The sequence below is a fragment of the Chrysochloris asiatica genome, unplaced genomic scaffold (genome assembly GCF_000296735.1).
Source record: "Chrysochloris asiatica unplaced genomic scaffold, ChrAsi1.0 scaffold00081, whole genome shotgun sequence".
NCBI lineage: Eukaryota > Metazoa > Chordata > Mammalia > Afrosoricida > Chrysochloridae > Chrysochloris > Chrysochloris asiatica.
The window spans coordinates 8784212-8807558 of NW_006408599.1; the positions used below are offsets into that span (position 1 = coordinate 8784212).

At 44.1% G+C, this 23347-nt stretch overlaps 1 protein-coding gene across 3 annotated transcripts in view; it reads left to right on the forward strand.

The window, feature by feature from the left end:
- ASTN2 (astrotactin 2) overlaps nt 1-23347 on the forward strand; it is a 1331668-nt gene that overhangs the window by 965828 nt on the left and 342493 nt on the right. For all 3 annotated transcript variants that reach the window (XM_006865679.1, XM_006865678.1, XM_006865680.1), the window contains 2 exons: nt 1107-1211; nt 4531-4710. In XM_006865679.1, coding sequence (XP_006865741.1) covers nt 1107-1211; nt 4531-4710 — 285 coding nt within the window. The remainder of the gene's footprint in view (nt 1-1106; nt 1212-4530; nt 4711-23347) is intronic.

The window sequence follows — 23347 nt, forward strand, 5'->3', positions numbered from 1 at the left end:
GGAGTTTGCAGTGTAGGGAAATTAGAAAATGGAGATGAATATTAATCAGAAAATAAGAATCCTGCCACCCAAAGATAACCATTTGCTAGCATTTTGTTTTGCTTTATGTATATTTATTATGTGTTTCTCAAGAAGCATTCTGTGGCATATATGCTTGAGTAGGTCCTCTGTATCAAAGGGTCCCATGGTCAAAGAAGAGTCTGGTGATGTCATAGTTGCATGCTGGGCTACCAACTGAAAGGCTGGTGGTTTGAACCCTCCTAGCAGTTCTGAGGGAGAAAGACCTGGCTGTCAGTGTCTATAAAGATAACAGCCAAGGAGAAGAGGTGACAGTTCGAAGAAGATGCTGTGTGACCCCTGCGTGGAGCTTGAAAACGAATATTAGTCTATTCAAACTGCTGAAAAATAATTTTTTAAATAGTAATCGTTTCACTTTGTGTATGCCAGTATTTTCAACCTTATCTGGGAATGGACATGTTTATGCATGTACATTTGTGTTTTGCATAATACCTAGGAACATTTCGTGTTCCCATATGGAGAAACGGTGGTCTACACCAAAGGTCAGCAAACTGTCTCAAGGCTAGAGAAGAATGTGTTAAGGCTTCCCAGATGGCATGGTTTCTGCCTCCAATACTCAACTCTGCCAAAGTAGCCATAACAAATATGTAAATGGATGGGCTATGGTTTGTTGACCTATACTGCCCTTCTCCTGGTTTTGGTTCTGAAAGCACACACATGAAATAAGAGCAGCATCAATGTCTGCAGTATCAGATGGGGAAACTAGGTTCAGGGCTGTTCAGTGCATTATGTCAAGTTACCAACTTGGGAAAGTGTCAATGGAACATAAATCTGACCAGGGCTTGTTCTCATTTGCAGGATGAAAGGCCCTAGCAAAATGCTGGGCACAGACCAGAAACAGGACTGGGGATGATTTCAGAGGCCCAGGACTAGAGCTTAGATAAAACGGTCCGCTTCAGTGAGAGCCTGTGCCCACTGGCTTAAACAGGGTGACCATTACTGAGCCCAGAGCTGGGGGGTCAGGTTGTGGTGAGAGTCTGCTCAGTGTTAAGATCATGTGACCATGTTATTCTCCCCACTTCCCCCAGGAGACATCAGGTATGACGAGGCCATGGGTTACCCTATGGTGCAGCAGTGGCGGGTCCGGAGCAACCTCTACCGTGTGAAGCTCAGCACCATCACCCTCTCAGCAGGTGAGGACCACTATGTGGGCAGCCAGCCAGGAAAGTTGGTGTCATTCAGCACATGTTCCCAAGGACCTCAGGTCTGCCAGGCCCTGTGCTGGCACAGAGGATGCTGGGGGATCGAGGGACGGGTCCTTTCTACCATCCAAAAACCAAACAGTTATGTAGAAGCACCGCAGCAGGGTCAGCCAGCCATCTTGGGACAATGGTGGCAAAGACTCGGGAATGATTTTATAAGACAAGTGCTAGGTTTAGATCTGACTCTTGCCTGTCTGCCCTGCTGACCTGAGAGCTGTGGGGAAGGTATGGTTCTTATTTACTCCTGTATTTTGTATCCCCAGAAATCCACAGAGGATCAGCATAGTGTTGGTGCTCATGTTTGATGAAGGACTTAAAAAAAAAAAAAAGAAAAGAAAAGAAAACTGAAAAATAAAGAATGAATGACTTTGGAGTGGCGAGGCCCGGCTGAGGGTTTTCTGCCCTAGCTTTCACTTCTAACACCCCCACAGGTTTATTGTCTGAGTATCCCCTAATTATCGACACATCCTTGTCTTTTTCAATCTCGCTTTGTACAATCAGCAAAACAGAGCTCTTCTAGCCTGGAAAATGGAAGTCTTCACTCTGTGGGAAGTTCGAGTAGTAACTATTGCTGACATCTGCCACATTCTTGATAATGTTTTATATAGATCGTGTGCCAGACCCCTGTGAGGAAGACATTGTTTCTCCCCATTTGTCTTCAGCTAAGGAAACTAAGGGGCAGAGAGTTAAGTGACTCATCAAAGGTTACACAGTAGTAAGTGGCAGAGCGGGTTGCAAACCGAGCTTGGATTTGACTGCAGTTTTGTTTGCCACGGGGCATCTCCATGGTACTGTTATTTATTACTTAACAGAAACCATCTCATTGTTAATACTGCTGTACTAATTACCCCGTTGCATGAGTTAACAGGGTGATGGAGAGGGGTTGTTCTCATCAAGCGCCCATTCTTTGAGTCTTGTTTCTGTTTTGCCTACCACCTCCTCACATTGATGTTCCTCTTAGAACTACAAAGGTGTATCTGCTTTAATTAATCAATAATTATGCTGCTGAAAACCCCTTTGTGAATCAAATGCTGGCAAATTGGAGCTCATTTGTAATGTTGGAGAGGAGTTTGCTCTTTTACATGTTATTTTGACATGGTACAAACTCGGTTGTTCTTGTAATCATCACGGTTTAGTGGGCTTGCCATGGCCCAGGGACTATGCCACATACTGGGCTGGAGAGGCAGTGGGGGGTAGGGAGAGCATGTGCAGATCCATAAACAAATGAGACACGGTTTCTGCCTTCAAGGGGGATGCAGGTTGAAGGTGCAGAGGGTAGGTGTTTGTCTCAGTAATCCAGTGCTGCTGTAACAGAAAGACTACGGGTGTATGGCTGTAGCAAACACTTTTATTCTCTCTCAGTATGGGAAGCTAGAAGTCTGCATTCAGGACAATAGCTCTAGGTGAGGTAGAGGACAGGTTCATGTCTCTTCTTAACATCTGTGGAGCTCTCTCTCCATGCCTCTTCGCATAGATCTTCTCTTGGGTCTAGAAGTTTCTCAGCACAGGGACCCCAGGTCCAAAGGCCACTGGATCAAGCATCTTCTTTTTTGGAGGTAGTCAGGTGCCTCTGATTTCTTTTTCTTTTTAATTTTTTTTATGTCTCAAAATAAGGAGCTCTGGTAGCGTAGTGGTTACGAATTGGGCTGCGAGCTACAAGGTCAGCAGTTCAAAACTACCAGCTGTTCCACGGGAGAAAGATAAGGCTTTCTGCTCCCATAAAGATTTATAGCCTCGGAAACCCTGTACAGGGTCGCTATGAGTCAGAACCAACTCCATGGCACATGACAACAACAACAATGTCTCAAAATAGATTGACTCAAAATACCACCTACTTCTGTAGATTGCATTTTGCCTCATTACCATAACTGTCTCTCCTTGGGCCTCACTAGTATCCTAGTGAGGATTCATAACACAGGATAATTCATCAGATGACAAACGGAGGATAAATACATAAGCTTGAGAATCATGGCATAACCACGTTAACACATATTTTTGTGAGACACAATTCATTCCATCACAGTGCTCCTGGTCAGGCTGCCTGGAGCAGGGATGCTTGCTGGATCCTTGAAGTATTGGTGTGAGTCAGAGATGACGTGGGATGCAATTCGGGCAAAGAGTGGTGTGTGTCTGTTCAAGGTATGGAGGAGGTTAAGTGAAGAAATGGTGGGAATCGCAGGTCACACTCAGGAGAAATAAGAACACTGATTTAGTTAGAATTAAAGCCTGGTGTGGCTGGCTCACAGGTGATAACTTAAGGGCCTTGAATACCCATATAAGGTCTTTGGGCCCAGAGGGTACCCAGAAACATTTAAATGCTCCCAGAAGAGTAACTTTGTCATGAGTGTTTGAAGAAGAAGAGGGAATGGAATCCCCATTACTGAGTGATTGGTGTTCAGGTCCCATGTTGGGTGCTGAGGATTTAGGGATTTCTTTGGACTAGGATCAGAGGGAAATAAAGCAGCAAGAAGGCTCTCATGGCAATCTAGGGAGATAGAACATACCACTTCTAGGAAGGCAACAGCAGAGGCTGAAAGGGAAATGGTGTTAAAGAAGCTAAGCCAGGGATCAAATCTGCAGACTGAGTGGATCTGCTGAGCCTGGGCAAATGGTGGTACCAGGATTCCACAGTAATTCCCTGGTTTATCCAGTGGGTTAGAAAGAGCATGGGCTTTTGAGTGGGGACAGAACTCAGTTGGAATCCGAGCTGCTTTGGCTGGAGGACCATTGGACAAGTGAATAACATTCTCTGAAGTTGGGTTGGTTTCAGGGTTATAGTATTGTTGTTGTTGTTAAGTGCTGTCAAGTTGGTTCCGACCCATAGCGACACTGCAAAGAGTTTCCAAGGAGCAGCTGGTAGGCTTGAACCACCAATCTTGCAGTTCAAACTGACCTTACAGTTAACCCACAGCACCACACTGTTGTGGCTAAGGTCAAACTGGATAAAGTGAATGCACCATCTAACAGAATGTCTGCTGTACATGAGTTGCTCAGTAGATATGAATTTTGGCTTCTTGGTTGTAATTTTCAAGACCCCGTGATCTAGGTCACCAAGTTTTAGGCTTTCCTCTTCAGCCAATTGTGTGTCCATCAGAGAGAGCAATTCTGTAATGTAAATGCGGGAACGATGGTGCAGCACTAGGCAAGCTCTATGGTGGTGGGTAAGGCACCAAATCCAAGCTACAAAGTATCTCCTTGCTGGCCTCCAGCCTGCCCAGTCTGATGCCTCCACATGCTCTTCCCTGCCCAGAGTTCACCAATATCCTCAAGATCCTGACCAAGGAGAGCAGTCGGGAAGAGCTGCTGTCCTTCATCCAGCACTACGGCTCCCACTACATCGCGGAGGCCCTCTATGGCTCCGAGCTCACCTGCATCATCCATTTCCCCAGCAAGAAGGTCCAGCAACAGCTGTGGCTCCAATATCAGAAAGGTAAGCCTGGAGAGCTTGTTAGAAGTGGTGGCCCAGTGGAATATGGAGGTAAGGAAGCTGCGGCGATAACCCATCTCTCTCAGATCTAAATCTTGGCTTTGCCATGCCCCTGCTGTGAGACCTTAGGCAAGTCTTTTCTCCTCTCTGGGATTCTGTCTCACCATAGGCAGAATGAGATGGTCATACATACAGACTTCTCAGGACAGGCATTTTCAGAGTTGGTGCACTGGACTCCAAGACTCTGCCCTTTTACAAGAGACATTTTATTTCTTATCATTCTCCTGGAAACAACTGTTGGGGTCTGAGATTGAGGGATGGTGTTTCTTTGACACCTTTTTCTCTCCAGGCTTCTTGGGAGAACCCAAGAAGGACCCTGGTTCCTCTGGAAGAGATCACAACCTGTCTGAGGGACAGTTCCAGGTCTTTCCTGAAGGCAAGCCTCAGGAGGCTCACCAGATCTTATTTCCCTCCAATTCTCACCTATTATCTGAATTGGAACCTCTCAGACCTGAGGCAGCAAACTAGTCTCTGCCACTCACCTTGGTCAAGTCATGTCCTCTCTCCCAGTTTTCCTTCCTGTGGAATCAGCATTCAAGTAGCTGTTTTTGTATACCTCCCATATGAAAGACACATGCAGACTGAGTGGATCTGCTGAGCCTGGGCGAATGGTGGTACCAGGATTCCTCAGTAAATCCCTGGTTTATCTGGTGGATTAGTAAGAGTACAGGATTTTGAGTGGGGACAGAACTCGGTTGGAATCCGAGCTGCTCTGGCTGGAGCAAAAGGCTACAACAGCATTTTGTGGATGGTAGAAATATTGTGCTATGTAAATATGTATTTTTAATAGGTCCGAATATTTATACCCCTGGACTCATGGTGTGGTACTGTAGGATCAGCACTGGACTGTGAACCATAAGGTCAGCAGTTCAAATCCACCAACTGCTTCTCGTTATGCATCACAACCAATTCATTGGCACTTAACAACAGCAACAATGTATTTATACCCCTATTTCATATATGAGAGAATGAGTCTCATAGGTGCCAAGTCAAGCGCCCATGGCAGGGCCAGGGTTGGAACCAAAGAACGGTCATATTCAAAATTCATGTCTGTTTCCTCTTTCAAATTAGACCGAGGTGCTTCCTATTACCATTATTTCTATTATATCAATTCATTTTAAAAGGCCCTACGGTGAAGGAAAGGGTAAGAATTTAAAATATATTTGCCTCATATCCTCGATTTCTCACCAGCCTTTGTCTATCCCTAAGAACAAAATCAACTTTCATCATAAAACCACAGAACGTGGGTGCCAGGAGTGACCTTGAGGGTCTCCTTGAGCTCAGTGCTCCATTTCACAGTTGGAAAAACTGAGGCCCAAAGAGAAGGAGATTAGCTCAATGTCCAAGAGTCAAGACAACATGGGGTTGCGTCAGACACCCTGTCTAGGGCTTTCTGTGCAACCACACATTCTGACTAGATTAAGCCCCCAGCCTATCAGCCTTTGTCCTCTCCAGAGCCCTCCTGTGTGTTCCTGTGGTCTCGTTCTCACCCCATTCCGCCACTTGTGTGCAGCTCGATGGGGCCTAGGGTGGTTTTACAGGCACAGGGGACATAATTGAGTTGTCTGGAAATAGCTCCGTTTTATGGCTGTGACAATGACGAGCTTAAGGAAGTGCATTAAATCAATAGAAGAAGTCTCATTGCACTACCCTATAAATAATGTGACACATCATTAAGCAGGGCAATAAGCTTCAGGGCTTTGAAGTAATACAATTAGGAGATGTTTATAAGGCCCCTGCCATCACTGTAGCCATCACTGGACTAGTTTACCTCATCCTGCAGTTGGGGTCTGGGACACCATTGTGGTGCCAAATCCCATCCCCATATCTGTCCTTGGCTGCTTACTGGCCTTTAACTATTTCACTCCAGGATGATCCCATTCCTTATACAGTGAATGCCTGACCTGTGTAACCCATTTTCAATGATAAGGAACCAGAGGGAGTGTGGAAAGAATGCTGAAACCGTAGCTGGAACCCCTCTGCTCAAGCTCTGCTTTTGCCACTAACTTGCTAGGTCAACATGGAATGGTAAATTTCCCTCTCTAGGCTTCCAAAGCAAGAGGTCTATTTCCCCTTCCACTGGTCTTTCTCACTGCCAAGACTAGAAGGCAGTGAACTTCCAGATGGATTGAGGCCAACGTAAATGTTTTATGTGTTTCTTCAGCCTGTGTCCACCCACCTGCAGTGACACCTAGACCTGGCATCAATTTCTAGTTTCATATATTTATTTCAATTTGGGAGTGATATGAGGAAGAAAGCTGATGAAAAGCCGGGAATCTTTCCCTACAATGTTGAAAGCACTCTTTGGACTCTGAGCTAGTTGGAATCCCTCTTCTCTCAAGACACAAATTGTGTGTCATCGACTCCTGACACACAGTTCCTACTAGGAACCAGGTCATGATGAAAGTATTAACTCTGGGGCAGAGCTTGTAGAAAGAAGAGGAAGAATAAAGTCCTGGAATGTGACAGGTAGGACTTCAAGCCCTGATACCTCTTCTTACCTATGAGACACATAACCCTGGACAGAGTCACTTCTAAGTCCCAGGTTTCTTTTCTGTGTTAAATAAGGGGCCGTAATTCTCTTGCATGGCTTTTGTTAAGATGAGTGGAGATAATGCAGGTAACATGGGGAGCATAGAGCAGGTGCATGAGAAATGGTGGTGCTGGTGGCAGTTGCGTGCGTGAAGTTGGTTCCGACTCATAATTACCCTGTGTAGGGTTTCCAAGGCTGTAGATCTTTGCAGGAGCAGAAAGCCTCATCTTTGGCCTGCAGAGTGGCTGGTCAGTTCAAACTGATGAGCTTTTATTAGCAGCCCAGTTTATAACCCACTACACTGCCAAGGTTCCTTACATGATAAATTATTGTTGTTACTAAAGTGCCGTCAAGTTGGTTCTGACACATAGTAACCCTGTATAGGGTTTCTGAGGAGTGCCTGGTGAGCTTGAACTGCCAACCTTGTGGTTCAAACCAACTTTGCAGTCTAGCACATTAACCCACAGCACCACACCAGGACTCCTACATGATAAATAGTAGCTTAAAACACAACCAGAAATGTGGACCTGTGTTGAAGATTCTAGCCCTGCTCCCAGCCCTTGCTGATACGTGACCTCAGCCCTCATTGCTCCCTCAGAACCACATATGTCACAGGACTGGGCCAGTCCTGCCGATGTATTTCCAGCCTGGAGAGGGTGGGAACTCCAACATTGTCTGAATTCTGTATTTAGTCCCAGACAGTGGACACATTTCTCCCTGGATAGGAAGGACCAAGATTGGGAGTCAGGGAAAAGATCAAATAAGGTATGCCTGGCAAACATGGGCGCTGGGCAGCCTCGTACAGATTTACAGATGGCCTTCCTTGGATTCCTTGCCTAAGAAGGTGAGGCTTCTCACCTCTCATTTTACAGAAGGAAGTGGGCCCAGATAAGGAAAGGGGTTTGTCAGGGCTGCAGAGCTTATTTTTGTGAAGGAGATGGTGTTTGAATCCAGGGATTCCTTTCCTGAGATCCCATGTCCCCAGATATTAAAGCCAAATGTTCCAACTTCCTCAGTTTTCTAACATCGGGGGTCAGGCTGTTGTCACAATCTGGAGCAGCCAAGGGAGATGGAAATATTTCCCATGGGACGTTTAGTTTACTATCATTCCCTAAATGCTTCTAAGTGTGCATTCCACAGGGAGACTGTCACATTTATCATTCATTAATTCATTGGTAACTGAACATTTCCTGAGTGAGTCAATTGGTCAGACCCTGTACCAGGTGACGGAGTAAGGCAGTGACTAAGACATCGTCTCTGCTCCGACGATGTTGATTACCAGCCTGTCTTAGCCTTTCCACAGTCCTCATTTTTGTCACAGACGTCCGTCCTGTTTCCCCCCCCCCCCCCCCCCCCATTCATTGGTTAAGCAGCTGGGAAGAGGGAGGGGACTGACACACGGTAGTGAACTTTGGCAACGCTGTCATTCAGGGCTCATGGCTTTCATCTCAGGCACCATTCCTATCAACTGGGAGTAACTGACTGCCTAGAGCACTGTATGGAAAATTCCAGGAAGTCATAGGGACATCTTGAAAAGAGAGCTGTCATCAACCAGCAATACCTACCCTAGATACAGAAAGGAGGCGTGGTGGTTTGTAGCCTATGCAATAGGGGAAAACAAAGCAAAGAAACACCCCAGAATAACAGACCCAGATGCAGACACCGATCCAGAGGCACACTGGGAATGATAAGGACTGGAAAGATCTAAGCAGGGAGATAGAGTTTTATTTACCACCAGTTGAGAGGGGACTGGAACATTAGGTAGAACAATAAGAGCCAGCTAGTGTTCCAGAAGTCATCTGAGTAGCTCCAGGTACTCTACAAAGTTAGCATGGAAGCTATTCAGCCAGATCCATTCCTTTAACTCCTCACCTCTACCACCAGGCCATCCCCCTGGCACCATATGAAGTTTTGAGTCTCTTGCCCCAGTTTAATTCTTACACTACACACTGCTGAGCTCTTGATACTCCTGTGTTCTGAGAAGCTCTACGTCACCCTCTTGACTTAATATTCACACTTTCTTCCTAGTTTTGACCTTGATACACAGCCTTGTACCATGATTAAGGCTCTCAGTATCAAGTTGTACTTCCTGTGGCTACCTTAGATAAAGTTTTCTTCATATACAAATAAAGCACAAGCTTTGCAGTCAGTTGGACTTGGTTCCAATCCTAGCTCTGCCACTGACCAGCTGTGTAATCTCAGACTATTTCACTCTCTGAGCTCAGTTTCTGAATATGCACAACACAGGGTCACTGTGTGAATTGAATAAGAACAGGCACACTGAATGATGGACCCCGGGAGCTGGGTACCTAATTAGGCACCCCTCTTTTCATGGCTGGACTCCCAGTGTAGCACAGTAGGATCAGCACTCGACTGTGAACCACAAGGTCAGCAGTTCAAGCCAACCAGCTGCTCCTCAGTAATCCTATGAGTCGGAACCAACTTAATGACACTTAACAACAACTCTTCATGGCTGTCACTTCCACTTGAGGTACTGTGTTCCTATGTGTTGTGTGTGTATGCACACATATATATACACATATGTATACACACATTAAGTATAGCACTTAATGGCTGCTGACCCAGGACCCATACATAGCAGGGGTGGATGATCTGGGGTAGGGAGAGGCCTCGTGAGTTCAGTAGCCCCTGAGACCATGCAACTTGGCAGGTTAGGGATGGATGTAGCCCCTGAGACCATGCATCTCTTGGCAGGTTAGGGATGGATGTAGCAAAATTTGCCAGTCTGATAGGTTTCCTGAATTTTCAGTGGCTTTCTTTTTCATGGAGAAAATGACTCTGTAAGAAGAAAGGTGTGTGTATGTGAAAGAGAGTTTCTTTCCAGACATAGTTGTGTGTGTGCCTGTTTGTGTGTGTGAGAGAGAGAGAGAGACTGAGGGAGGAGGAGACATAAAAGCAAGGCAAGCTAGAAAAAAGGTTAATGAAATCCACTAAGAGAAATGGAGAAAGTCTAGGCGAGAGACTATATGCAATTAGTTCACCGTTTCCAAGTTTCAAGACTTAGCGACCCATGGGAAGCTGACTCTCTACTCTTTGAGTTCAGATGAAGAGAACCCATGGCCTAGAGATAGCCCCACAGATCAATTGCCTATCACCACTTTAAAAGGTGTTTAATCACTATTATTATAATTTCCCAAGACTAGCCAAGAGAATGAATTTCTGCATTTCCATTTGAATTGAAATGTACTTTTGAATGTCAGCTGAAACATTCCTAGACTACTTTTAAAAGGCATATTGGTTCTTTGAAAGGTAGCCATAGGGCTGAGGGGGGAAGAGGAGAAGGGAAAGATATGTCAAATGTCACCTCCTCATGTGAGAACAGGTGTGACCAAGGGGGCTGATGTGAGCTGGAGAATTCTCCAGAGCTTTCAGTCTTCTGAGGGAACTTGCTTCAAAGACAACTAGCAGATAAAGGGGGCTGCCTCAGGAGCTGGGACCTGCATAACTAGTAGCTTACTGACCTGGGGACGTTTTTCAGTTCCCATCTTGTTTGATCTTTCAGAAACATTTTGTAGAGTTGACCGTTTCCTTCTTGAGGAACTTTCTGTGTTTGTTTCCATAAGCCAGCACTTGTTGATTTCCCATCACCTTGATTATCCATTCTTTGCAGGCTCATTCACTTGGTCTGAGATCCTAGAGCCACTCATCCTGGACTGTCTCCACAGGGAATCTAGTATACACTCTGTTTTGCCATCATCAGTGGCTTTTATTTTCTGCCTTAAGCTCCAAGTTTTCTTCTGCTGTTTGCTATCAGATTATCTCCCTTGCCTGCCCAAACCTCACTCCTCACCCTCAGCCCCCAATTCATGGTGACTCTATGCACAACAGGATCAGATTGTTATGATCCTGAGGGTTTTCATTGGCTGCTGGTTGAAAAGAGACCACCAATGTGGAAGCTCTACTAAGCATCATACCACCACACAACCCTCCATTGATAGAAAAGTGGTGTCTGAACAGTGGCTGGAAATCGAACCGAGTCTCTCACATGGAAGGCGAGAATTCTACCACTACCCTTGGTCCTTTTGTATCTCAGTGATAAACGTCATTTTCTGTCTAGAGACAAAGCAGGGAGCAGGGTTATTCTTAACAACTCCCTCTTCCATTTCCAGATAATCCCATGCCCTACCTGTTTTAATTCCCAGAGAGCTCTTGAGTTTGCTCATTTCTGTCCATCTCACTGTGGCTGCACTCACTCAAGCCATCATCACCACTTATCTGGACTCTCCATTGAGGTTCTGTCTGGTTTCCCTGCATCCATCCTGGCTCCCTTCCCATCCAAACCACACAAAGGTGCCATCACTCCGACCTTCAGCTGAAAGTCTCTGGGTGCTTTGTCATTACATTGAGGGCAATTTCTAAACTCCTTTCACCTTAGGGTATCTGAGCTGATCTATCCCCAGCCACCTCTTCAGTCCATTTCCCTCTTAGCCCCATTTCCACTCATGCTCTCTGCTTTTCAGCAATACTGACCTTCTAGAACAAGCTGCAGTCAAGCAAGTTGAACTTCTGTTTCTTAGGTCTGAATCACTTCAGCTCTAGCTCAAAAGTCATATCCTCATAAAACCTTTCAAGAAGCCTCAGGTGAGGTCACATTCTCTCATAGAATGATGTCCCTTTGCCACACAATATTAAACTCAGGGTGTAAAGCCACAGTCATTACTGTGTTTATTTGATGTATGTCTGACTCTCCCTTACTGGTGGCACAGTGATTAAAGTGCTTATCTGCTAGCAGAAAAGTTGGCAGTGTGAACACACCAGCTGCTCCATGGGAAAAAGATGTGGTAGTCTGCTTCTGTAAAGATTTACAGACTTGGAAACCCTAAGGGACAATGTGATTCTGTCCTCCAGGGATGTTCTGGGTCGGTATCAACTGACAGCAAAGGGCTATGCTTTTGTTTGTTTTGTTTTTTCCCTTAGTAGATAATAAGCACCATGAAGGCAGGGAACACGTCTGCTCGGCTAACCGTTGTGGTATCATGACTAGCTACCGCCTGGCATGTGTTGTTGCTGTTACTAGGTGCTATGGAGTCAGTTCCAACTCATAGTGACCTGATGTACAACAGAACGGAGCACTGCACGGTCCTGGGCCATCTTCACAATTGTTACTCTTAATGCCCACTGCTGCTGCCTCTGTGTCAGTCCATCTCATTAGGGGGTCTTCCTCTTTTTCACTGACCCTCCAGTTCACCAGGCATGATATCCTTCTCCAGGAACTGTTCCCTCCTGATAACATGTCTGAAGTATGAGAGGTGGAAGTTTCACCATATAAATAGCATTTAATAATATTTATTGAAATGAATGAGTGAATGCTATAGTAGTTTGGACAAAATGTTCATTGTCTGCATTTGTGCTTTGGGAATGAAGGTTCCAGAGATTTCCTGATGTCTCAAAGGATTCTCTGACAACAAAAGTGATGAAGACCACAGAGTGTGTTAAACCTGGCTTCTGCATTTATTAGTTGTGTGACCCTCAAGTCTGTCACTTCTGAGCCTCGCGCTCCTAAACTGTACCCTGGGCCAAAGATCCCAGCCTGGCAAGTGCTGGCTTCTGCTCCCTGGCCTGGTTGTGGGAGTTCCTTCCTCTCATTGGCTTCTGTGCAGTTGTTTGTAGGTTCCATCCGCTCTGAGGTGGTGGTATTTCTCAGTGAGAGAGAGGGAGATCACAGAGATTAAATATGAGCTGAACATTCTATCTGGCAGCACGCCAGAGGAGAGCGCCAGCTTGTTCCTCCTCAGAACCGTGTGAAAAGATGATACAAGATGCGGTTCGTTAACCACAAAAAGGCCCACGAGACTGCTGCTTCCACCAGATGAAAAAAAAAAAAAAAAAAAACACCCAGCATTTGTTCCCCGCTTTTGATTGAGTCAATCTGGAACAGAACACCCTAGTCTTTTTTCCTATTGGTGTGCACTGAGAAGAATCATCCTTTGCATGTGCTGAGCTCAGAGCAGTGCACTAAATACTTTCATGTATATTATTTCGTCCAATTTACTCCTCACAACAAGTCTATTAGGTAGGCATGGTGATCTGAATTTCATTCTGGGATGACTTATCAGGGTGCACACCAGGGAACTTGGAAGAGTGGGGATTTGAACTCAGCTGCTTTCATCACTACGACCATACTCCTCCGACTCTGCCACAGCAGCCTTTAGATGTTGGCATCAAACCTAAGGGAACCATTTGCTCTCTCGTTCTGTCTCTCTTATCCAGAGTTAAAAGAACAGAGGAGTGCGGATGCAGTTAGGCACTCAACTTGGTGCAGGGGTGGAAGTACTCTCTTTACTTGCCAAAACCCCGCTCCACAACTTATTTCTCAAAAGTAAAAAATGGTAGAGGCCTTAGCCATCATCTCTTCTGGCCTGAGTTTTGATTTATGAGCCAGGTATGCTCAGGTGCAATCAGGACTGCCTTGAATAGCATGCTAAAAGAGTTCTTGAGTCAGGATCTGACTCGTGGGAAAGAATCCAGTAATGGATTGTATTGTTTGTCATGGGTGCAAGAGTAGAAAATATGCCTCATCTGTTGGGTGTTTTCCATGCTCATTCTAAACCAGTTAGTTCTTTTCTGCAGATGGGAAAGTTGACGTAAGCTTATATCATCAATTCAGTAAGCAGGTTCAAGCATTTTTTGGTCTCCTTAATCCTGAACATTTAGAGCAAATTCAAAAACTTTACATTACTCAAAGCCCCTTCATACTCATGGCAGATCACTGATTTGACAGAGTTCCCATTTTCTTTTTCAGGGAGCAAGTACATGTGCAGGCGTACACATATGCATAATTGCCTGAAGCACTGGAGAAAGTCTCCATTGTCCTTCTTAGAGGAAGTAACAAGAGTTGACACTGTTGTCAACCAATCAGACTGCTTCTATCCAAACTGGGCCCAATGACACCCACCCCTGTTATAGTCCCAGTAAAGGGATGCAGGGGCTGAGGAGTGGGATGGTTAGCTAGGATCCTTCTAACTATCTTGCACTATCATTGTTGCTAAATGCCATCAAGTCAGTTCCAACTCATAGTGACTCTGCAGAGGGTTTCCAAGGAGTGGCTGGTGGATTTGAACCTCCAACTTTGTGTTTAGCAGTCCAGTGCTTATCCTACAGCACTATACCAGGACTCCAATCTTGCACTAAGAATGTGGAATGGCCTCGAAGATAAACACAAGACCTTTGTATCCCTTTGCCTCCTTTCCTAGGAGTGACTTTGTACCAAGACAGAGTTTGAGTTTAATCCAGAAGGGAACTTGACTTTTGACAATTTTATAGTTGAGACAATTTTCTACAGAAGAGCAAATCTACTTCTCAACCCCATCACATTTCCTATTGCAGCTAGAGCGATTCAGGGAGGCAGCTGGTAGGAAGGGCAAAAAGTACAATAACCATCTGGTGCTAAATGTGACCCAAAGTGTTCATGTATCAACATATGAGTTAGACTGACCTCTGCCCTGGTTTTATTCAGCTGCAATTTTACTTTGTACTATGGAGTCCTGGAGTCCTGGTGTGGTGCTGTGGGTTAATGCACCAGACTGCAAAGCCGTTTGAACTGCAGTTCAAGCTCACCTGCTGCTGCTCAGAAATCCTATACAAGGTAACTATGGGTCGGAACTGACTCGATGGCACTTCACAACAACAACATATGTCTCAGGTGCTATGCTAGATGCTGTGGATGGCACCGTGAATTAGATGTAGCCCTGGCTTCAGAGAGCTCAGTCAGGTCTAGAGAGAGATAAGTAACCAGGAAACTGCAGTGCAGTGTGTAGGAGCTAGAAGTGTCAGCACAGGATGGTGTGGATACCTGACTCACACTATGTGGTGCATCAAGAAAGGAATTATAGAGCTCATTATTTGAGCCTGACAAAGAAGGACAGGGAGAGGTAAAGTGTTTCAGGTAGCAAGAAAAGTACAGACAAAAAAGCTCCTGATGCAAGGGGGGCAAATATGGATGGAGTAGAGTGCTAGGGCAGGATTAGAGGATGGAGCTGGGGGAGTTAAATTTACAGACAGACAGGAACCTAATCACTTTGGGACTTGTGGACCATGGTAAGGAATGTGCACCTTTACTAGGAACAATTGGAGGTCATTTGAAAGTTTTATGCATTTGTATTATTCGTGTTTGCGTTTTATTATCATTTGACCCTGGCTGGCATGTGATAGGGCTTGGATTGGGATGGGACATAGTGTATAAGGATGCTAGAGTAGAGTCGGGAAGATGAGTTTGGAATTTGTAGCAGTGTTCCAGGAGAAAAACAACAGCTCAAAACTTGGTGGCTATGAAGACGAAGAATATGTGGATATGAAGAACATTAAAGTTGAAGCATATTAATCATGAATAGATTGAAGAGTGATGGTGAGGTAGATGATTAGAGATGGTCCTAAGGTTTTTGACTTAAGTTCCAGGATCGAAGCTGGTGTTCCTTTCATAGGACAGAAGGAACAGGGCTGGAGGAGCTGAGTTTGGTTTTGAGTAGCCTGAGTCTAAAGTTCCTATGAGATACACAATTGGCAGTATAAAGTGGGCAGTTGCATATACACCAGACAGTGATCAATCAATGGGGAAGTGAGACCTGGAAACATGCAGGCCTGGGGGCGGCTTGATGGCACAGAAGAAGACTAGATCTTCCAGAGTAAACAAACTCTCCTTTTACAATTTGTTTCCCTAGGTTACTTTCCCTCTTCCATTCTCAGCATTGTTTCTAATATTTCCTTTTGTTGCTGTTAAGTGCCGTCAAGTTGGTTCTTCATTCCTTCAAAATTCATTTTGTAAATGGAATGCTTTATTGTTGTTGTTAAGTGCTATTGAGTGGGTTCCGACTCACAGCAACCCTGTGTAGGATTTCCAAGGAGTTGCTGGTGGGTTTGAACCTCTGGCCTTGGGATTAGCAGTCCAGTGTTTATTCTACAGCACCACACCAGGAATGCTTTATTAGTATTAGTCTGTTGTGCATAAGGTCACTATGAGTCAGTCCCTAACAACCACAAGAGATCCTGAGGAGTAGCTGGTGAACTTGAACTGATGACCTTGCGGTTCAAACTGACCTTGCAGTCCAGCGCATTTATCAGCAGTGCCACACGAGGGCTCCCGATATATTTCACTTAGAGAGGCTGTATTTCATTCAGATACTATCCTTGCTGCTCAGTTTCAGCCAGCTTAACTTTTACTGATATGAAATGCTATGGGATATTAATATTGCCAACATATATGGAATTGTTGCTGTTGTTATGTGCTGTCATGTCAGTTCCTACTCAAAGGAACCTTGTATAAGGTTTCTGAGGCTGTAAATCTTTGCAGGAGCAGAAATCCTCATCTTTCTCCCATGGAGCTGCTGATGGGCTTAAACCAACAACCCTGTGGTTGGCAGTCCAGTGTTTATCCTATGTACTCCCATATATGAAATAGGCTGCAGTTAATATTCCAGTTTCATTGAGGAGGAAAAAAGGCAAATGTGGCCATAGTCAGTTCAGAGTTTTGTTTAATCACTGGCCTTCAGTTAGCTAACAACTGCAGACCAAGGGTATGTGTGCGGCCATTCTTCCAATGTACCAATTAGTGCAAATTGCGTTCTCCAGCCCCTGAGTCTTAGATCAGGTGGGGTAATATGCACACCCCTAGCCACTCCTTGAATCATGAGATTTTAAATTTTATTTGCAGCACTTTTACAGAATCATTAAATTTGACAAACAAATATCAGATCCTTGAGAATAAGCGATTTAGGAAAAAGTGATTTTAAGGTTAAATATTGGTTGTCATTTTAAAAACGTGGTTTTACTCATGGGGTTGCTTAGAAATGAAACTTCACCAACAACATTTACATTTGTTATATCCTACCATGAAGCTGTTTTCAAGATATAACTCTAAAAGTTTGCTGTCATCCTCAGTAGTGTGAAGGACTCTCTTCATACACACCTAAAATTTGGTGGATGGTGCCTCACTACACCAAGAGGATATTACTTACATACTGAAGCTTTCTGGGAGAGCAGAGAGGGGCTTCCCAATCAGCTCTAAAGTGGCTTGAGAGCAGGAAGAGGAGGTTGGCTTGGCTTTTGTGGTGGCTGGGGGCAGAGGAGAATTACGTTCCCTCTCCCATACCCAGGAAGGGTTAGGGACAGTTTGAAAAGCCTCTCAGCATCCAAAGAGGAAACACACATTCTTTTCTGCTTGCCTAGATGTGTGGCAGAAGAGGAAGGCAGAATGGTGTGATTTGAAAGCTATCTAATCAAACACCAAAATATGAAGTCACACTCTATCAAAGTGACTTCAAGATTCATTTGTCTCTGACTTCTGCGGGGAGCAATTTGCTATTACTTCAGGACTTTCAAAAGGTAGTTAATATGTTTCTGAGATACTGTCAATCAGTGATTCTCAGTAAAGAGCTATATTAGAATTTTTTGGGGGGTGTGTGGTGTTCCATTTTCAGATCATACCATCTCCTTCCATTTCATTGCCACCCCTGGCAAAGAAGATTTGGATGCATACTGTGTTACCGACACAAGAATGATAGCCTCACTGAGTCATTATTACTATTGAGAATGAGTGGTATGGCTTAGGGCAGGAAAAAGAACCATGTTATTATTACTTACAGAAAGTTGTTGGTTGAGTCTGTTCTGACTCATTGCAACCCTGTATAGGGTTTCCGAGGAGCAGCTTTTAAGTTTTAGTGTTACAGGATAAGCACTGGACTGCCAACTGCAAGGTTATTGGTTCAAGCTCACCATTCACTCCTCAGAATCCCTATCCAAGGTCGCTATGAGTCCGAACTCACTCACGGCACTAATAACTATGTTTAAGCAATAATAACACGGTTCTTTTCTCTGGCCCTAAGCCATGTCTCTCATTCTTATCAGTAATGATGGTTCAATGAGTCATGGACAAATAGGCCTTTTACATTTCTCAAATGTGTGGTGTGGTGCTTTAGGATAAACACTGGACTGCAAGATCGGTTTGAACCGCAAGGTCGGCAGTTCAAACTTGCCAGCTGCTCCTCAGAAACACTAGACAGGGTCACCATGAGTTGGAACTGACTCGATGGCACTTCACAACAAAAATGTCTCTCAAGTAAAATGAACTTCTAACTCTTAGCCTTTAGGTTATATCTTCATTCATGCTGTTTTCTCTGCCTCCCAGATTCTTCACTACCCAAAACTAAAAAAAATAAGCAAATCCATTGTCGTGAGTCAGTTCAGACTCAGATTCCATAGGGGAGAGTAGAAATGCTCCAGAGGGCTTCCTCCTCTGTAAATCTTTACAGACTGATGTCTTTCTCCCCTGGAGCAGCTGGTGGGTTGGACCCACCAACCTTTGGGTTGGCAGCCGAGCACTTTAACCACGGTGCCACCAAGGTTCCCTTCAGTACCCAGATCTTCTCACTTAGAAATCGTTTTTTCTCATACACATGGCATTCCAGTTCTATCTTGCACCATTTATTTTCCTTCATTATATCAATTGTTTACATGCCTTATTCTCACAGTTTGAATAAGCACCCTGACTACAGAATTCATGACGGATTCATCTGTGTATTCATTACTCATTTGCATTCATATTTAAACAACAAAAAAAAGTTGCTGTCAAGTTGATTCCAAGTCAGGGAATATAGGACAGGGCAGAACTGCTCCGAGTTGCCAAGGCTGTCAACCTTTATAGAAGCAGACCGCTGTCTCGAGCTCCCAGAGTAGCTGCTGTTCTAACATTCAACCTTGGCATTAACACTGAGCGCTTGTACCACTCTAATACCAAGGCTCCTGGATTGCTCATTTTCTTCACAAGGTCAGTTTGAACTTCAGGGTTGGCAGTTTCAAACTCACCAGCCACTCCTTGGAAACCCTATACAGGATTGCTATGAGTCGGAATTGACTCGACAGCACTTAAAAACAACAATACGAATAAATCGATGTCTTTTATATGTTTAATGAGTGAATAAACACATGAAGTCTCATCTCTTAATATTGTATGAAAGCATGAAATCTGTCATGATAGTTATAGCCAGGTAAACTGAGTAAATCAGCAAAACCAAACCCTGGTGTGTCTCTATATCAAAGGCCTGTCTATTGAGTTGCAGACTCACACAAACTCTTCATGATTTCATTCAAGATTTTAATAAGTTTCTAAATAGTTTTCCTCTGGAGGAAACAGATTTTTTTCCTTATTAGTTTCCTATCATTCCTCTATCACAAAAATAGGGTAAATTTTAAATACACTTAACTTGTTGTAATTTCAAACTACTACTTATCACTTCTAAAGGTGTCTGAGATGCCTGATAGTCTACTAAGTGTTTTAAATCCATCCTTGTTACATTAATTAGTACCTTTACATTATAATGAGAAGTTGAGGCTCAGAGGGATTAAATGACTTAAAGGTCACAGAATCACCAAATGGGGAAACCAGGACTGATCTCAGGCCTCCCTGCTTACAAAGATCAAGTTTTAGCCACCTGGTTAATATTATCTCCACCAGTGAAACAGGCCTCTTGCAGAGTGCCTTTGCAGTGTATAGGACATTAGGTGGAATCCTGGGCCCCATCCAGAACCTTCTGAGGTGGGACATTTCCACTGGTAAGGACAAGTAGACCAGACTGGAACAGCTAGAGCAACAGAAGATGCATCTTCAAAGAAAGATCAGCAGGAAAAAAACCAAACAAAAATGGCAGTATGACTGACTACTACAAGAACAATTAAGTTGTTCACCAGGAAGCCATCAAGGCAAGCCATTGGGTCCCTTCAGGACAACCCCCACTCCAAGACCGAAACTCAAATGGAACACATGAGCAGGCATGTAAGCTTGTTGGCAACCACATTAGTCTACTGGTGAGTGGAAGAGGGGGAAAGGCAGCAATGAATAAATGGGCTAAATTCAACCACAGTCCATAGACTCCTGTTGACCTGGAGATGAAAGAAAGAGGAAGGGCTGGTTGGTCCAAAGTGTTGTGAGACCTAGGGACTGCTGAGCCCATGAACAAGGACATAGCCACAGAGGGTAAGAACTGAGAGTGAAACATCAAGCTGATATGAAGTGAGGGGAGATGCACAAGAACACCCAAACTTGCAGATAGCACCCATTTGACCTAGCCTTGATAGCTTGATAATCAGACCTCGGCTGGTGGTGGTGGTGGTGTGCCGTGGAGTTGGTTCTGACTCATAAGCTTTCCAAACCCTGCATAGGATTTCCAAGGCTGTAAATCTTTACGGGAATGGAAAACCTGATCTTTCTCCCGTGGAACATCTGGTAGTTTCAAACTGCTGACCTTGAGGTTAGCAGCCCGACTTGTAACCACTATGGTGCCAGAGCTCCTTAGAACTCGACTAGATGAAGATTAAAAAACTATTTTTGATAAAGGAAATGAGTGTAATTTGCTGCAGTTTGATGAACTTGACCTATACTTATGAATGTACTAGCTCAAAACACCAACTAAGAAGGAAGGAGTCTTCACATCAAATATCAATCCTATCCCCTATGTATACAAGGTAAATAGGGATGGGCAACTTAGACATTGGCTACCTAAAATGAGGGGGCGATAAAGGTACGAAGTGACTGGCTTGCAAGTTTTCATGAGGGAGTTTTGTTTAAGAGTATGTGGGGGAAGATAGAGTCCCCACTGAATAGTTTTCATCTTGTCTAGACAGGTCTGGTGGAAATAAATGGGGATAAGATTCTTTTTTCAATAGTGGATAATTGCTATCATGACTAATTGCGACTGTCACAATTGTAAAGGTGGAAGTTTTGTAACAAAGATGGGGAAGTAGTTAATCTTACAGTCCAGAAACAGAGGACCCTAGAACCATCAAGGGAGAAGAGCAGGAGCAGAATGTGGGACCCTATCCAGAGAAGCAGCGACACCAGAGATGGAGGCAGAGACGAAAACATGGAGAGAGGGAGTAAGTATCTGAGGACTCTAGACTCATGGAAAGAGAAAGACTGAGTGCTGGTGGCCAGGAGGCAAGCTTGAAGAATGTGCCCTTTGGTTGTTAAAATTATTACATATTCCTGAGTGTTTTTTTGTGTACAGACCAGCCCCCCCCCCCGAAAAAAAAGCAAAAAGAGAGGGAATGGAAGAAAATATTGTTAATGATGATACATGGAGATTGTAATTATTGCAATGAAACAATGGTTAAAGCCAATGTTCTCCCATGTAAACTACCACTCAGTTCACAATTTAAAAAAAATATGATATCTAGCCAACAGTGAGATAGATGTGTGGCCTGTTTTTATTTTTGTAATTATTGGAGCTAATGGATATTATTATGCACCGAACTCAAGACATGGTATTTTCAATTGCCTCATATGCATGCGGATTGCATCTCAATGTAAATAAAACAAAAATCCTCACCACTGGACCAGTCAACAACATTCTTATCAATGGAGAAAAGATTGAAGTTGTCAAGGACTTCGTTCTTCTTGGACCAGCTATCAACACTCATGGAAGCAGCAGTCAAGAAATCAAACAACATATTGCATTAGGGAAATCTGCTGCACAAGACTTCTTTAAAGTGTTGAAGAGCAAAGATGTCATCTTGAGGACTAAGGTACGCCTGACCCAAGCCATGGTATTTTCAATAACCTAATATGCATGCAAAAGCTGGACAGTGAATAAGGAAAACCGTAGAATAATTGATGCTTTTGAGTTATCGTGTTGGAGGAGAATATTGAAAGTACCATGGGCTGCCAAAAGAACAAACAGATCTGTGTTGGGAGAAGTGCAGCCAGAGTGCTCCTTGGAGGCCACAATGGCCAAACTTTCTCTCTCATACTTCAGACATATTGTCAGGAGGGACCAGTCGCTGGAGAAGGATATCATGTTTGGTAGGGTGGAGAGTCAGAGTAAAGAAGAAGACCCCCAAGGTGGCAAAGTGGCCGGATCAGTGGGCTCAAGCGTGGCAACAATTGTGAGGTTGGCCCAGTACCAGGCAGTGTTTTGTTCTGTTGTGCATAGGGTTGCAATGAGCCGGTACCGACTCAATGGCACCTAACAAGAACAACAAAATATGCATGGACAAGTTAGACAACGAATAGAGAAGGCCATAGATGAACTAATGCATTTGACTTATGATGTTGGTGAAGAATACTGAAAGTACCATGAAAGAACAAATCTATGTTGGAAGAAGTACAGCCAGAAGGCTCCTTACAAGTGAGCATGGTGAGACTTTGTCTCTTGCACTGCAGACATGTTGTCTGGAGAGACTGTTCCCTGGGCGACAGGGAAAAATAGATAGACCTTTAATTAGACTGACTGACTGAGTGGAAGTAACAATTCCAAAGAAAGCAGAAGGCAGTGTTTCGTTCTGTTGTGTACAGGGTCGCTGAGTTGTAACTGATTTCATGGCTCCTAACAATGAATTATTAAGGAGCTCTAGTAGCATAGTGGTTACAAATCAGGCTGTGTACTGCAAGGTCAGCAGTTCGAAACTACCAGCTGTTTCACGGGAGAAAGATGAGGCTTTCTGCTCCCATAAAGATTTACAGCCTCGGAAACCCTGTATAGAGTCGCTATGAGTCTGAATCGACTCCACAGCACATAACAACAATGGATATTGATCTAGAGGAAAATCCTTTCAGCTAGGTATCTACAGAAATAGCTAAACACTTGTTTCTATGTTGTTTTTAATATATATGCATGTGTGTATATATATCCTGATGTGGCACTGTAGGATAAGCACTGTACTGCAAGGTTGACAGGTCAAGCCCATGGACAACTCCTTGGAAACGCTATACAGGATTGATGTAAGTCAGAACCGACTCAAGGGAACCTAATAACAACACTATATACAAGGAGATTGCAAAAAGTTCATGGAAAAATGGAATGAAAATATGAATTTTTCCACTTTTTGAAGCTCCCTCCTTGTGTGCGTATGTATTTTAATACTTTGACATCATTTCACCTCTCGAAATTAGTCAAGATGCCATCCTAACAATTTTAATAATTGTTAAGTGCTGTCAAGTTGGTTTTGACTCGCAGCAACCCTGTATAGGGTTTTCAAGGAGCAGCTTGTGGGTTTGAACTGTCGACCTTGTGGTTCACAGTCCAGTGCTCCTTTGGGCAT